This window comes from Geospiza fortis, unplaced genomic scaffold, assembly GCF_000277835.1.
Source record: "Geospiza fortis unplaced genomic scaffold, GeoFor_1.0 scaffold188, whole genome shotgun sequence".
NCBI classification, from domain to species: Eukaryota; Metazoa; Chordata; class Aves; order Passeriformes; family Thraupidae; genus Geospiza; species Geospiza fortis.
Genome location: NW_005054337.1, coordinates 2768387 through 2784522, shown reverse-complemented (window position 1 = coordinate 2784522; position 16136 = coordinate 2768387). Strand labels below are relative to the sequence as shown.

Genomic DNA, 16136 nt, shown 5'->3' with positions numbered 1-16136 from the left:
CAGCAGGATTTTAAAATCTAAGGAGAGGTTTTAGATGCTTTAAAAAGGAAGTAGTGAATATTTGTAAACTACAACCAAACATATATGACAATATTTCTTTAGTTCTAGCTAGAGAAGTAATTCTATCACCTCACAGTTCAGTTTCAGCTACATTCAGGTCTAGGAATCTCCACATTCTTAAGTAATGCCTTAAAGCAGCAATAGACATCAAAACAACAAAATTAAATTTTATCAAAAAAATAAAAACAAAAAAGATTTGGTTTCTTGATCCTGTGTTCAGTGTGTAACCTGAGCGGGGTCCCTTACACCTGCTGCTACGGTTTGGGGGTTTTTGGCAGTTACTTCAAGAGGTTTTGTATGTTTAGGAAAAGCACCAATTCACTGTAGTTCAGGTTTGCCTGCAGCTCCCCAGCAGCTGCCTGCACACTGGCTGCTCAGCAAGTGGTGACTTCCCAGCTCCAGGCTAAACAGGAAAAATGCTCTGGAGGATGAGACTCCCATCTCATCAGTGATGCATAGAGCTTCGTGTGCTGGGTAATTAAAGCTTCGTGTCCATCATTTCCTACTACGGATCACTGTTAGTCCCTTTACAGAAGTTGCCCTGCCAGGTTCTTTGGTTACAGACATTCCTCGGCTCTCCCAGGCTGCCGTCCCCAGGGAGGGACGGGGCCCTGGCAGCCCGGTGGCCATGCCCGTCCCTCTCCTGCCACAGCAGCGGTGCTGTGCATCGTTACCAGAGAGACGAGGGATGCTCCAGTTTGCTATTCACAGGCAAAGTAATCCTTGAGTGGGGAGAAGAGGTGCCGGATGACAGGGACGCTCCACGAGCCCCCCAGCAGCTTCTGGCGAGTCCCGCGGCCGATGTTGGAGACATCCGTGTAGGGCAGGGGGAAGCCAAAGATCCTGCAGGGAGAGGGCAGGTGAGGCGGAGCAGGAATCCCTTTCCCTGGGCAGCACTGCTCTCAGGCCACCAAAGACAGTGAGCATCAGGAGTCTCCTGTGGGGAGGGGATTCACCTCTCCAGCCCCACATGGCCTGAGCAGTTCTGGATGGGGCTTCCCACCATCCCCAGTGCCCTGCACCTTGTAGGATTTCCTGGCAAGGCTCCTGTGCCTGGACATCCAGTCTGCCTCTGCTCAGTAGCACCTCTGCAAGCATTGCCCTAGGGCTACTCCATGGAGATAGGAGTGAGTAGCTCTGAGTCATGGGCTGGGCACTTCTCTTACAATCAGACAGATGAAAGTCCAACAGCCATTTCACATGACAAAGGCTTGGAATCGTTATTTTACTTACAAATGCCTTTAGCTCAGTGTTAACTCCAACAAATACTGGCAATTTAAATATAAGCAAGCAAAAGTATTTAACCCCAGTCTTGTGTTTACTGGCCAGAAGCATCCATGATGCAAAACCTTCAGGTTCGGTCACACATATTTGGTGTAATGGACTGCTTGTAATTGGATTTACCTGCTCCCAGTCCTTCTGCTGTGTTTTGCCATGAATTCATGGTGTGAAGCGTGGAGCAGGGTGCACTCATGCCCTGTCACAGCAGCTGCTGGCTGTGGTGTGAGCTTCCCCACACCACCCACCACAGCCAGAGCAGCCACTCAGTTCCTCCATAAACCCACAACCATGGCACTGACTGGGGCACAGGGCTGCCATACAGCACCCCACATCAGCCTGGGCCTGACCCCAAAGGCAATCCACATGTGCACCCCCAGCCAGACCCACCAGAGCATCCTGAGCAAGCCTCATCACTCCTCCCTCCAAAACCTTCAGGGCCAGGGCAGGGGATGCTGCTACACTTCTCCCTTGCAGTCTCATCATTGCTTATTAGTAAGAGCATTAATTATCATGTGCACATCACTGCAGGGAAGCTGCCCCATGCGGGAGCTGTGGCTCCTTGCTCCCAGGAGCTGGGCTTAGAGCCAGGGAGACAAAAAAAACCCGAATGGGCACTACAAAACAAACCAAAACTACCATGAGAGATCCAAGGACAGCAGACTGACTGATTACCTGTCCATCCCAGGGAGGTTGCCCCAGAAGTAACGAGCTCTATGGGCAGCTGATATCTTGATTGCATCAATCATAACTGGGTTACACTGCGAGCCAAAAACAGGGAGAAAAAAAGTTAGAGGAAATGTTGGCTTGATTCTCTCCTGCGTGAACAGCCCTTCCCAACTGCACTGCAGGGACTTAAAAGATGTCAAAATCCTCAAAATGTTGTAGCTCCCACAAACGCTGTTTCACACCAGAGAACAGCCTGGGTGGCCACATGAGTTCCCAGGCCATGGCCAGCAGCTATTGACCATCACCCATGGACCAGGATCAGCCTTCAACTGTGATTTTACACCAGTGGTCCCTGCTGACCCACAATCCATCCTGGCTACCACAGAGTTAAAACTCCTTCCCAGTCCCTGACCCCCCTCTCCCCAGAAATAACAGGCATTGCTGGGAACAGATGCTTTCTGCAATGCTGGCAAAACCCCTCCCCCAGAGGACTTGTGCTTGGGCTTGACCTGATGAAAGCCAGAGGGGAGGATCCAGAGCCAAGACTAAACTTGATTCCTTGGCATGTGCACCAGGCAGGGGGTTTTCCAGCATCAGGGCCACAGGAAACCACAGCCAGACCCTCACACCCAGCACAGCCCAGCAAATGTCACCTGCTCCAAGGCCTTTCCCACAGCTGTCAGCAATCCCTACCTCCAGAAACCGGGAAATGTCCCTCTTGTCATTGATCCTCATGGCCACCACGTTCTCAAACATCCAGAAGAAGGGCCGCTCCTCGCCTGCCTTGGGACGGGCGTAGTTGAGCAGGTGGTAGAACTCGAAGAACAGCCTCCCAGTTCCTTCTGTGGGGAAAAAGCCGAGCAGCAGGTTGGTGTGACGGTGTTTACTGGGGTCTTAGGATGTGGGAAGAGACAAGAATGTTGACTCCATGTTTCAGAAGGCTTGATTTATTATTTTATTATATATGTTATATTAAAACTATACTAAAAGAATAGAAGAAAGGATTTCATCAGAAGGCTAGCTAAGAATAGAAAAGGAATGATAACAAAGGCTTGTGACTGATCGAGACAGCCTGGACAGTTGGACTGTGATTGGCCATTAATGAGAAACAACTATATGAGACCAATCACAGATCTACCTGCTGCATTCTACAGCAGCAGGTAATCATTGTTTACATTTTGTTCCTGAGGCCTCTCAGCTTCTCTCTCAGGAGAAAAAATCTTAAGGAAAGGATTTTTCATAAAACATGTCTGTGACAGGTTGGCACCAGCTGGGGCTGTGAGGCTGGGGGGCCTGCCTGCCCTCCCCACCAAGATGGGTATGGAGACAGCCCATCACCAATACAGCCTGGGGCTGAACCACCACCCAGAAGGTGGCTCCACGGCCCAGGACCATCCCAAGGTATGCAGCCCAGCAGAGCAAAGCAGCCTTACCAAACAGAGCCTTCCTGGTTGGATTGACAAGGGAGACATCATCACAGGGGCTTCCACCGATCACCAGGTCAAAAGGACCCCACTCCTCAATCTATAGAGAACAGACAGCCCAGACCGTTAGGGGACGCCACAGAAATGGGTCTCTCCTCCCCATGGGGCAGGGCACAAGCTTGTCCCAGTGACACCCATGCCCCCACGGTGCCCTGTCCCTCAGGCTCCCACAGCAGCAGAGCTCACATTTCTCTTGGTTATGTTCCTGACATCGTGCACGTATGTGATGTTGCCCTCGGGCCGCACTTTGCCCGCAGCAATGGGGTTCTCACAGATCTCTGAGGCAATGTACTTCTCCACCTGGATGCCCAAGTCCTTCAGCACCGTGTACCCTGCCAACGGACAGAGGTCTGAGGTGGCACTGCTCTCTTTAGCCTCCAAGTCTCCCTCGTCAGCACCGCTTGATGTGGCCGCTCCTGGATGTCCTAGGTGGGTGTAGTCAAACAGCACTTCAGGGTGAGTCAACTTTTATTTGACCCATTCCTCCAGGCAGGTTTGCTCCCAGAAAGCAGAATGCCAGAGCTGAGTGAACTGAGACAAACCAGTTGCCCTCAGGCACTTCAGAGTACAGGTTACTGGTGTCCCCACAGCTCTGGCTTCTCAAGGGAACCAGCCACCCCAGATCACACTTGGCACAGCAGGAACACCTCTGCGAGGTGCCCACACATGCCCTCCCCTCCATCCCTTCCCCTTCCATGCCCTCCCTCCACCTCCAGCAGGAAAGAGAGACCCTGCCCTCATCCCTTTTCTGATGGGGATCACCCTGGTTTCACTCCCTCCTCCCCACCAAGCTTTTAGAGACAGATTTGAGCCCATGGAATGATTCATCCCCAATGCCCAGCGCTGAGAGCTGCCCAGCAGTGCTTCCCTACTGCCTCACCTGTTGTCACCCCATCGAACAACGAGAGCACTCGAATTGGTCTCCTCTTCGCTGGAGGAACTGTTGGGTAGATTTTGGGTGCAGCCTGCAATAGAGACAGCCATGAAGCCCCAGCCCTGGCAGTGCTGCCTTGTCCCATTAGGCTCTGAATGCAGCACCTCCACCTTCAGGAGAGCATCTGCAGGACCAAGAGCCTGGCACCCTTGGAAAGGGTAGGTGAACAAGACCAAGGCAGAGGGAAGAGGAAATCCAGGTAGCCCTCAGTGACCCTCTTCCCCACATCCCAGCACACCAGGCTCCCTGCCCCAGCCCTTACATATTCCTGTCCCTTGTCACTGGTGAAGAAGTCCTGCAGGCGAGTGTTCCAGTCCTGCCGGCGCTGCAGCATGCCACGGCTCTGCTGGGGCTGGCACATGTAGCAGTTCCAGGGCTCCTGCTCTTTCACTCTGGCTGACGTCCCTCGCCCCACCAGCACGTCCAGACACTCCACACAGAAGCACCTGCCCAAACCACAACAGCTTGTGCTTGTCACCCCAGCAACCCCTTTGGGTCACCCCAGCTTCTCCTGGATTCTCCCCTGCCATGGAACAGAGCCTTTACAGGATATTTTTCCAGACAGTACTCTGGTTTCTAGGGCTGCTAACACCAGCTGGTGACCAAGGCATGGGTAAGTCTCCAGCCAACCTCCACAGGATTTATTCAGGTGATACCTGGCTTAGTAAGGGCAAGTAGGCTGTGTCACAATATGCTGCATGGCAGCCAACTGAAGAGAAGCAAAGCCCCTGCCCAGGCTCATGGAGGATGACCCTACTTCCTGCAGCTCCCTGGGAATGATGCCAGGCCCTCAGCCCCAGGAGCAGACATGGGGCTCACCTGCAGCAGCTGGCATTGCTGCAGAGCAGCAGCTCCTTGCCTGCGCAGCAGACGGTGCAGTAGGACTGGTACCCATCTTCATCGTACATGTAGAAGTACTCCAGGAATCTATCCTAGCAAAAGGACAGCAGGAGCAGAGAAGGACAGAGGATCAGGAGCCATGCTCAGATGGTGGAAAACACAGCTTTGCTCCATTCTCAGTACAGATTTTGGAGATGCAATCCTCAAATGTTTCAAGGTGGTGAGGACACGCTGAGGGACAGCCCCTCAGTGTGGAGGACACAGCATGGCCAGCTCCACCCTCTGGCCCCAGGCTCCCACTCAGCCCCAGCACAGCAGCACTTACCCTGCATGTCTGGCAGAGGCCCCCCTTGAACAGTGGGTGGAAGGTGGCTGGGTTCCTCCTCCCGCAGGACAAACAGCTATCTGTGGGACAGAGAGAGCTTCGCTCACCCAGGGCAGGGAACACCCAGGGCACGACCCCCTTACACCCCCACCACGGGCTGCAGAGGCTGGAGCAGTGTCTGCATAAAGCCTGCACTCAGAAATGCACCCAAATGGGGCCTGCCCTTGGAACTGCACCCAAATGGGGCCTGCCCTCAGAACTGCACCAAATTGGGGCCTGCCCTTGGAACTGCATCCAGATGTGGCTGTGGCTCCCATGGATGACCTGGCCAGCACCCCATCCACCCTGTTCCCCTGAACGCCCTGCTCCCCTGAACGCCCTGCTCCCCTCAGCACCCTGTCCCCCTCAGCACCCTGTCCCCCTCAGCACCCTGCACTCACAGCACTTTCCCCCTCCTACATGGTGCAGTTGAAAAGGGACCCACGACCCTTGCTGGGCACCCCCAGCACCTCACACCTCTTCCAAGGAGAGACAGGGCTAGCGTTTACCTTCCAGCTTCCCGCTGTTGTTCGTAACGTCAGAAACCATTTGCTCTTTATAAATTTGAAAAGAAAGAAAAAAAAAAGACATTATCATTCTTTGTGTTACAAACTTTAAATGCACTCTGCTTACAGGTGCCTTATTTCTTGCATTAGAACTACTCCAGCTTTGCTGACAGATTTTGGTGCAAAGCCCACATCCTTTCACTGATGGAGATATTAGAGCTTAGCATAGCAGCACATGCTCCAAGCTGGTGGGGCCCAGCCCATGTCCTGCAGTTGGGTTTGCTGGTGTCTTGTAAGGCACAAGTCAGCACCATCAGACCACAAAAGCTTTTGCCTTCAGAACCCAGGCTCATGGCTCCTGGGAAGAGCCAAGCCCTTAGCCAGAATGGTTTCCCAGCGCTCTTGGGGAGCACAGCCCCTCCCCAGCTCTCTGTGTTGGTTACCTCGGGTCTGGTCCTCTTCCACACGCTGCTCCTTGCTGCTGTTGCAGGGGTAGGTCTTCAGCCTCTTGGTGGGGGGACACTGTTCAAGGGACACCACCTCCTCTGTCCCATTCCTCAGCACCCCATTCTCTGCAAGGAAAAGGAACCTCCTTAAGGACAAGCCTCCAGCCTCAGGACTGGCCCAGGGCACCTCCTGCCAAGCCCTGCCAGGTCTCACCCCAGCCACAGCAGGACCCTTCCTGGCCACCAGGTCCTCACACATGGCACAAGGCTCTGCCAGGTGTGATTTCCATGGAGCTTGGAGGGTGTTTTGCCTCAGCTTTTTGCAGTGCCACTGAGGGTCCCAGTGAGAAGCCCCAGGATCCCCCCGGGACTGGACTGGCATGGCCACAGCACAGGGTGAGCAGGCTCAGCCAGGGGCAGCCCCCAGTGGCCACTGCCCATGCCAGCCCCCACCAGCCCCCAGGCAGCTGCTGCCACCACCTCACCTGAGCCCTTGGGTGGCCGCAGTCCCTTGAGCCCCAGGGGTTTGAAGGCAGAGATTGCCCAGTCGATCATGGGCTTCAGCTGCTCCTCCAGAGACTCCCTGGGGCCAGTTGTAAACGTCTTCCCCGACCGGCTCCGGGCCACCTGAGGAGCATGGGCAGCAGGGGACAGAGTGACATGGTGGTCTCTGTCAGGGGAGCAGCCACAGCCTGCCAGGGCCACAGCCCCAGGCCCCCTCCCCACCCAGCACACACACACAGAGGGCTTAGTGGCCCTGGGATGGTGGCAGCTGATGGATTCCCACTCTGGGTGTGCCCTTGGCCACAGCCCCATGCCTCCATCCCTGAAATGAGCCCATCTCTCCTCCAGCAGCCCCAATGGAGCCAGAAGCAAGGACAGCCCAGCCAAAGCCCTTACCCAGATTCTGCTCCATGGCAAGTGGCAGGAAGAAAAGACACAAGAGATGTCTGTGGGTCTGCAGCCCCACAGGCTGACATGTGGTGCATCCCTTGGATGGAGACTGGATTCACCAGTGCTCAGCACTAATCCTGACTTCAAAGGGCATCCTGCACTGACCTGGGACACCTCTGGCCAGCCTGGCACTGCCCTGCTGCCATGATGCTGCCACATCCAAGCCCTCACAGGGAGTCTGGCCTGGGGTTCTGGAGCAGTGAGACCCTGGAGCAGCAGCAGCTACCCCTAAACCCTCAGGATAAGCAGAGCCTGGCCCCACAGCCACACTTGAAAATAATCTCAGCAGTGAAAGGAGGGTTTTACTGCATCCATGCCACTGTCCCCTCAGCCCAGCTGGTTCAGCTGGCACCTCCTCACCCACCCCTGGTGGTTACCTCCAGAGCATGGTAAATGGCACGGCGGTAGGACACCAGCTTGTTGAACGTGGAGGAATTGAAATGCTGCCTGAAGGCCATCAGTCCCACCAGTTTGTCTGCAGAAACCTGGGAGAGAGCCCCAAGATCTCAGCTGTGAGATGGGAATGCCCTGCTGGGCCTTATCCCCCCAGCACTGGGCAGTCCCCAGCTGCAGCACTGTGGCCACAGGAGGAGCCCAGAGGCAGCTGTGCCAAGAGCAGCAGTGTGACAAGGACGGGTGGGTTGCACCCTCTGCCGGCACTGCTGGTGTGACACCAGCACAGCACTTCCTCCCTCCTGCCTGCAGCGTGGGAGGGGTTGGTATCCTCACTGGATATAGGAAATATCCTCGTTGGATATTAAAAAAGGTTCATGGCTGGGCACTAGAACACACTCCCCAGGGAAGTGGTCATGGCAGGAGCCTGACAGAGTTCAAGGAGAGTTTGGATGACACTCTGGGGCATGTAGTGGGATTTTATGGCTGTCCCGAGCAGGGAAGGAGTGTGACTCAAAGATCCTTGTGGGTCCCTTCCCACTCAGGGTACTGACTCTGTGAGGGGCTCTGAGGGGACACTCCTCCCCAGGCAGGAAGTGACAGGGAAAGCTCTGGAGCATGGACAAAAGGCTGTGAAGTGGCCAGGCAGGTGTCCCCACGTCTGGATGCTGTCACCAACCTACCAGTGATTAGTTACAGACACCAGAGCCATGAGAACCTGCCAGGGCCTGGCCATGCTTAACACCGGGAGGGGAGACTGCAAGAGCACATCCACCCCCCACAGCCAGCCTCAGCAGTGGGGCAGAAACGTGCAGGGGAGGATGTTTTGGGCTGGGCCAAAACAGTCTAAGTTCTCTCTTACCTCGGAGAACTTCCCATCTCCAAACCACTGCACCCAGCGCATGCCCGACACTGCCTGCCGCTTGGCCGTGGCTCTGTGGGACACGACGATTGCAGGCCACCAGGAAAAACCTTTGATCTTCCCCCAGACAAGCTCCCCAATTCCGAATTCCTTCCCATCCTGAAAGCACAACACAACAGATCAGCCCAAACTCCCCATTTTGTCTGGGCAGTTGTGCAGGAGAGCCCTGGAGCGCAGGGGACAGCCCTGGTGTGTCACCACGTGTGTCACGCAGGTAGAACCTTAGTGCAGTGATCTCCAAAAACTGCAACCCCTCCCTCAAGCACAGGGCCAAGCCATTGTCACCTGGCAGCCCTGATCCATGCTGAAGCTTGGTGGGGAGCCCTGTGTGTGCCAGCCCATGCTGAGCCCGAGGCTGACACACGGCGTGGTGCGTGCTCCGTCCTGCACAGCCCACCTGGCACCCAGCCCCATGCGTGTCCACTCCTGCCTGCCCTGCCAGGGTCTCTGCAAACACGGGGAGCATTGCACCAAGGTTGTTCCCTGGGTGCCCTCCTTGGCACAGGGCAGCGCCTGCACAGGGCTCACGGCTCAGCCTGTGTTGTGTGGCTGCACCCCAGGGAGAGGACACCCACCCACCCTCCTCTTGCTCCTGCTGGGGAGAGCAGGAAATGTGGCAGAGCAAAAACACAGAAGAAAAAAAAAGAGCCAAGAATTTTGGTGTGACCCATCGCAGGCACGCTGGGTGCTGTGCACAGCAAGGAACCTCACACGGAGAAAAGTCACCTCTCTGCCTGCAGAGCCCTCCTTCCCAGCTTTGTTCTGCAATTACGTACTTAATTATGCAGCAAGATGCAATTGCCCAATTCCTGCAAGTCTGGGGCCCTGCCCTGCGGCCCGCAGGCACTGAATCCTGCTCTGCAGCCCCAGCAGCTTCGGTTCTCTCCAGCATCCCCGACAGAAATGTTTTCTGCACATGCAAGTGCCTGTCTGAGCAGGGCACGGCACACTCATGTGTGTCTCGGGGGGCCCACGTGTGGCACCAGTGGCAGCTTTGCAGGGCTGGTCCCCAAAGCATCCAAGCCTGATAGATGGAGACAGCCTGGCTCCATCAGGCATGCAGGGAAGGGTGGGCAGGAGGAACAGCACTGAGGTTTCCAGGTTTGCTTTGGGACAAGTCACAGAGGCTCATCCTTGCCCCACACCACCCTGGGTGCAGGAGCAGAGCTCAGCCCCTCCATACCTGGTACTCCAGTGCCATGCCCATGTCTCTGCTCTCTGCCTCCTCAGCCCCCAGGTCAGCAGAGCCGTTCTGCCCCTCCTGGGAGCTGCTCCCCGAGAGTGTGCTGCTGCTCTGGGATGAGTCCTGCGAGTCCTCCTCCTCCGTCAGGTCGATGGTCACAGGTGTGGGCACAGCAGAGCGACGCCTGGAGCTCTGCATGGCAGAGCCAGAGGGGTGTGAGTGCAGCAGGGAGAGGGACAGGGGGAGCAGAGACCTGCCCCACATCACCCCCATTCCCCACATCACCCCAACCCTGCAGTGGGGATCAGAGAGGGGGAGCCAGGGAGTGAGGACACCACTGCAGCCATGAATAGAGAGGAGAGCCCTTAATGGGGGCATCTGCAGGAGAACTGCTCTGCTTTTACCTGCCAGACCCAGAGCAAATGGTGCACCACTGCCCCCTCCCATTTTCTTGTCCCAAATCCACCCCAGGCTGCTCAATACACCTAGTTTATAGCAGGGGCAAAATACAGCACAAACACACCCCTTCACTGGGGAAACTGAGGCACGGGGAGGCTGCACCATCTCTGAAGACCCTTGACCAGGGCACAGCAGCAGTGCAGGGCCCTGGAGCCCAAGGGAAGGCCCAGGGGAGCCCTGGCCCTGCCAGACCCTCACCCGCACGGGAGTTGGCAGCTCCCTGGGAGGCTCCACACTGCGTGCTGGGTCCTTGAGCCGCATCTCCTGCCGGGTCCGCCCTGCCTGCAACAGGAGGCACAGGGTGGGATTCTGCCTGAGGCTGCTCTCCCGCCCAGCCCTGCCCCAGGGCTGCACCTGCTACCAGAACACCCTGCCACAGCATGGGTGCCCCCCTCACACGGGGACACGGGCAGTCTGTGCCTCATGGGGCTGAGCACCACAGGCAGTGCCCTGGGGAAGGTCAGAGGAGACAGATGCATGCTGGAGGCACCTTGTGCTGAGCCCCTTTGGGCAACTTTCTGCTCCACAGCATCTCTGCAAGGCTCAGGAGCCCCACTGCTGCAGCCCACTGCACCCAGCATGACAGAGAGCAGGAGCCACAGCTGGGAGGACTGGGATGCCAGGAGAACCACAGGCCATGGCAGAGCAGCCATCCCAGGCATGGACACACTTACACACCCTGGATGCTCTCACACTGCTATGGGTGCTCTTTCCCACAGCAGCCCTGCAGCCTTTCCCTGGTGGTCAGAGTTACAGTCCAGCCCAGACTTGCTGCCTGCACCCAGCACAACAGAGATTCAAAATTAAACGAGATTTTGCAGTGAAGAGCCCCAAAACTAAACAGTGGGAAAGATCAATTTTCACCCACTGGATTTATGGCTCTTTCTTTTGGAAGCTGCCTCATCTCAGGCAGATCTCCAACCTTGGGTTTTAATTCTAACTCAAAACAATAAAGCCAGAAGGGAAAAATGCTTCCAGACCCTGGAGGTTTGTCAACCTAATCAACAAAAGAGGGTGGATAAAATTGGGGTTCAGCCCCACAGCAGCTAAAAGCAGTTCACCCCAACAGTGGGAGGCATGAGATGCTTCAGTGTATCAATACAGCCAAGACTTTAAAGAAAATATCAGCATATTTTATTAGGCTGCTGAAACATTTAATGGGCATTGCTGCATCCCACACCACCCCCTCCTACTGCTGTATCATGAGGAGAGGAATTTAAAAATTAAAACATTACGCTGTGAGTATTGCATTCATCACTGGACTGTTCCTCTGGCACTGAGCACAAGAAAAGCCCAGAGGGAATGAGATGAGGATCCTGGCACCAGATAACACCCACAGACAGCACCCAAAAAGCATCCTCGGTGTTCACTTACCCTCTGCACTGGCAGATCGAGTGGCCAGGCCAGGTCCTCCTTGGAGAGGTCTCCATTGCTGTCCTTCTTCTTCTTCAGGGGCAGCAGCCCCAGGCCCCTGGAATCTGTGCAGAGACAAGACAGAGCAGCCTCAGGCTCTGCAAGCCCATCTGTCCTTGCATGTCCCAGCCTCCCACTGCTCCCACATCACAAACTGGAGACACCAAAGCTCATCTCAGAGAAACGTGGCTGGGGGCAGAGACAAGTGGTGTCCCCAGGGCTCCCACTGCGGCACCACAGCCCCAGATCACCCACCTGTCCCTAAAACTGGGAGGGACTAACAGCAGGCATGGGGACATTCTTATCTACTCCCTGGTTCCTGAAAGCTCAGAGGCACAAGGAGGCCACATGCCAGTTCTTCTGGCCTTGTCACCAGGTCATTTAAAGCAGGACCTTGTGAACCCAGGAGGTGGGATTTGGGAACCCTGACTGGAGAATCCCAGGAGCAGTGATGCAGCCCCCCAGGCTGAAGGGGCTCCCCTGCTTTCCTCACTCCATGGGGGTTAAACTATTGAGGGGCAGAGCCAGCATCCCAGTGTGGCACCCATTCCCACAACACAGCATGGCCTGGGTGTGCTCCTGGATCACAGAAATCCAGTGGGGTCATGGGGGGACTCCACAGCCACAGTGACATCCCAACCCTGAGCATCCTGGGAGCACTCTGGGCTCAGCATGGTGACCCTCACCTGGAGTGCTGGGCTTCCCATTGGCCTCCAGGACAACGCCAGGGGCATTGTCCCCGTTGATGAGGATCAGCTTTGCCCTACAGTCTGCCTCTTCCTGCCCATGGCTCTTCTCCTTTTTCATGGTCGCCTGTAGAAGCCAGAATGGAAAGGAAATTCAGACAGAGCGAGGTCCTTGCGCCAGCTTTAACTTTGTGCCCTTAGCAGAGGGGTTTGACTGGAGATGCAACTAAAGGTCCTGGGAAATAAACAGCACTGCACATAAATGTGGTGGCCCTAAAGGTCAACCAGCTCCATCTAAAAAAGGTCCCAGATGCAACCCACTTATCCTTAGGGAACACCAGGTTTTCCTCCAACATCTGTAAGCTGGTTAGGAGCTGCCAAGCCCCAGCTCACTCTGACAGACCCTGTCTGGAGGGGAGCTGCACTTCCAGACAGGGCCACCCTGTAGAAACCAGGGGCCAGCCCACCCCTGGGGCCAGCCCACCCCTGGGACCAGCCCACCCCTGGGCCACCAGCCTCCTGTATTCCAGCTGCCCAGCACGCCCAGAGGTGGGTGGGCTGTTCCTGCAGCAGTAGGAGAGGCACAGCCCACCATGGGGGGCAAAGTCCTGGAGCCTGCATTAAACTCTCTCTCCAAGGGAGAAAACTCCTCCTGCCCCCTGCTCTTGGCCTCAGCTGCCCTGCCCCAGGGTGAGGGGGCTGTGCATGCTGGCAGCCGCTGCCCTGGTGTCCCTGCAGAGCTGGGGCTCTGCTGCCTTCCCTTGGGTGCCCTCCCTGGCTCCTGTTTTCCGGAGTGGAAGCTCCAGCTCTCCCAGAGGCCCCCGGATGCCATGAACTGTGCTGCCTCACTGCCGGGCTATGGGTCTGTGCTGCAACTTGCCTCTCCAGAGCACAGTCATTTCAGCAGCACAGTCATTTCAGCAGCACGTAACTCAAGAGCTGAGAAGCTCGCAGGGCTTTGCCCACCTACAGCCCTGTTAGGAAGCCAAAGGAACACCCTCCTCAGCCCCAGAGACCCCAGCTCCAGCTCACCACCCCTTCTGTGTCACTCTCGTTCCGCATCGCCTCCAACCACTGCCCTAACAATTGAGATTTCTGCTTTGAAATCATCTGTCAGCACCTCCAACAAACAAAGACCAGTTGGAGTTTGATGTTTTGGACGCAGAGGGCAGAGTTAAAAACCTGGTAATGCTCAAACACAAAGGCAAACAGGTGTCCAGCACCCACCTCCACAGGCAGAAACCTCGGTGCACACGCTGCCTCCCCCCTGGACAAAGGGAGGAGGAGACGAACGGCACCAGACGCTGCAAAACCCCCAGAGCTGTGTGCAGAAATCCCTGTGCTGCAGCACATCTGCTCCCAGACCCAGCAAACAATTCCTGGGAGCTGCCCAGACTCGCCGCCTGCCCCCGGCCCAGGCGGATGGTCCCACATGGCCCCGGATGCTCCAGGATGGTGAATCCACCACGGCACAGCAGAGCCAGGTCAGGGCCAGCTCCTCCAGGTCTGCTCCCCCTCCCCAGCCCACAGTGCTGCAGAGCAGCAGCAGCCAGGACAGTGGCTGCAAAACCAGCCAAAACCAGCAAAACTCACCAAAAAGTGAATGTCCCTTGGGAATCCCTACAGGGAGGCTGCTCTCCCAGCATGAGGGTGATCTGAACCAGAGGGTACAAGGAGATGGACCTGCATGAGGCAGGTAAGATTCAAGGAGGACAGAAGCAGGCAAGGCTATCTCCCAGCCCTCCCAAACATCTGCACCCACAAAACTCCACTGGGACTCTCAGACGACCTCTGCATTCATTCCTTTGTCAGGAGCCTGAGTCCAGGAAGTTCAAACTTGCACTTCAAAATGGCTTTTCCTTCCTCAGCCCCAGACTGCCTTATGTCCAGCACACCAAGCAAGGGTGTGCTGTCAGCCCAGCACAGGGGAGGTGACACAGTGACCAGGTCTCGCCAGGGACACAGCCAGGACTGAACACCTGATGCCCCAAGCTCAGCTTTGCCACGTGCTTAGGGAGCTCCCCCATGGCCTTTATTCCAGTTATAAAGTGGGGGGAAAAGGGTTATCCCTTTGGAAGGAACTGCTCGCTGGCAGAGCAGAGACCCACAGGTCACAGCTCTGCGTGTCCAAGGCACGGGCCACAGGCCCTGCCGTGAGCACAGGCACGTCAGCTCCCTGCTTGGTTCCCTGCCTGCTCCGTGCCCTTCTCCAGCTGCACTGCCCAGGATCACTTGAGGACATCATCACCATCCTCTGACGGGAAAGGGAACAGCAAACCATGGCATAAACTGCTCATTAAAAGTGCCTCTCCCAAAATCCTTAACCTATGCAGCACGACTGCAATTCCCACCCCTTCTCCTGCTGTTTGCCCCAAATGCTGAAGCCACAGGAGCCCTTGCTGCTGCCCACTGACCACCCAGGGTCCCCTACAGGAGCCACATCCTTGTGAGCTCACCCCCTCCTGCTCCAGAGGAAGGCTTGGCTCTTTGTCCTCGCCTCCCCTCGCAAAAACACACCAGCATGTGCACTCGGGGCATTAATAATCAGAAACAGAGCACTGCCCTCACATGGGCTGGCTCAGGGGAGACCAGCCCTGCAGTGTTTGCATTGCCCAGCGCCCTGCAAACACACCCTGTGCTCCACAGTCAGGCACTCCGTGTGGAGATGAGAATCCATGAGGAGGTAAATAATGCACAATTCCAGCTCCACGGCCGAAAGCTCCCCCAGAGCCCGGCACCAGCGGCAGCCCCGGCACTGCCTGGTGACCAGGACGTGCCCTGCAGCCAAATCCCACCCGAGAAGACAATGAACCCGCTGACTCCACAGCCCGCCCTCATTTTGCAATACCAATTTCTTTAAGATTTGCCAAACTGGTTAAAGACCATGCCACAGCATTAACTGCTTAGAGAGAATTCTGGTCCCTGCCTGGCCATGACTGCTGGCCACCCTGGGGCGGGCAGAGCAGGCAGAGTGGGCAGGATGGCTGGGCTCACCTGGCAGAGAGGGCAGCGTGGGCAGGGCTCACCTGGCCGGGCCGTGCTCTGGACTGGACCCCTGCCCCTGCTCCCGGGGCTGCTCCTCCAGCCCGGCCCAGGCTGGTTTCAGTTTTCCTTGCTGAGAAAAGAGGCCGCCCTGTTATCAGGTGCATGTCCCCAGGAGGTGGGGAGGTTTCGGACTTTGCCTCCAGACAGGGGCATGCATATCAAAAGGCTGGAGGGAAGCTTTACCCATGGCTGGGATGGAGCCATCGCCCAAGCCCTGTTTGAATAACAAAAAGAAATAAAGGACCCTAATGGCCGGGCTGGCTCTGGGCTGCGGTGCACACTAATGGCCTTTAAGTCTCCCCAAACCGAACATTTCCCTCTAATCCTGGGAAGAAAGGAGTTGCTGGGTTGGCAGTTCCGTAAGAAAGGCGCCGATTTCGCAGATGTGCTCGCTGGGAAGGGCAGGGGGCGAAGGGCAGGCTCCCCCTGCCCGCTTCCTGTGCCTGGCCTCTCTGCTCTCCCGCTCCGGCCCTTCCCTCCATTTCCCCCCGGTTCCTCCT

The 16136-nt window shown here is 56.4% G+C and overlaps 2 protein-coding genes across 3 annotated transcripts in view; one reads left to right on the top strand and one right to left on the bottom strand.

Annotated features, from left to right (window-relative positions):
* Nucleotides 1-6: 6 nt before the first annotated feature.
* Nucleotides 7-15668, bottom strand: DNMT3B (DNA methyltransferase 3 beta). 2 transcript variants are annotated; one of them, XM_031058025.1, is made up of 19 exons: nucleotides 15586-15668; nucleotides 12592-12718; nucleotides 11867-11970; nucleotides 10691-10774; nucleotides 10034-10225; nucleotides 8791-8949; nucleotides 7913-8020; nucleotides 7067-7208; nucleotides 6579-6707; nucleotides 6139-6183; nucleotides 5591-5670; nucleotides 5245-5357; nucleotides 4688-4871; nucleotides 4372-4456; nucleotides 3678-3823; nucleotides 3441-3531; nucleotides 2701-2849; nucleotides 2014-2099; nucleotides 7-903 (listed from the first exon to the last, which is right to left on the bottom strand). In XM_031058025.1, the coding sequence occupies exons 2-19, from the start codon at nucleotides 12710-12712 to the stop codon at nucleotides 762-764; spliced, it is 2160 nt and encodes a 719-aa protein (XP_030913885.1). In that variant the 5' UTR covers nucleotides 12713-12718; nucleotides 15586-15668; the 3' UTR covers nucleotides 7-761. The 2 variants fall into 2 exon arrangements, with proteins under 2 accessions (XP_030913885.1, XP_030913884.1); XM_031058024.1 differs by lacking the exon at nucleotides 10691-10774 and having other exon boundaries at nucleotides 3678-3916.
* Nucleotides 14269-16136, top strand: part of COMMD7 (COMM domain containing 7) — a 15451-nt gene continuing 13583 nt past the window's right edge. Inside the window, 1 exon segment of the mRNA XM_031058063.1 lies at nucleotides 14269-14287. Coding sequence (XP_030913923.1) covers nucleotides 14269-14287 — 19 coding nt within the window.

What these genes read in the sequence shown, in the direction of transcription:
- DNMT3B (XM_031058024.1), bottom strand. Translation starts at nt 12,712, where the DNA reads ATGAAAAAGGAGAAGAGCCATGGGCAGGAAGAGGCAGACTGTAGGGCA. An exon ending in TCGATCTGCCAGTGCAGAGG is followed by an intron (nt 10,226 to 11,866) that starts GTAAGTGAACAC and finishes TCTGCCATGCAG; the next exon opens with AGCTCCAGGCGTCGCTCTGC. An exon ending in GCATGGCACTGGAGTACCAG is followed by an intron (nt 8,950 to 10,033) that starts GTATGGAGGGGC and finishes TTGTGCTTTCAG; the next exon opens with GATGGGAAGGAATTCGGAAT.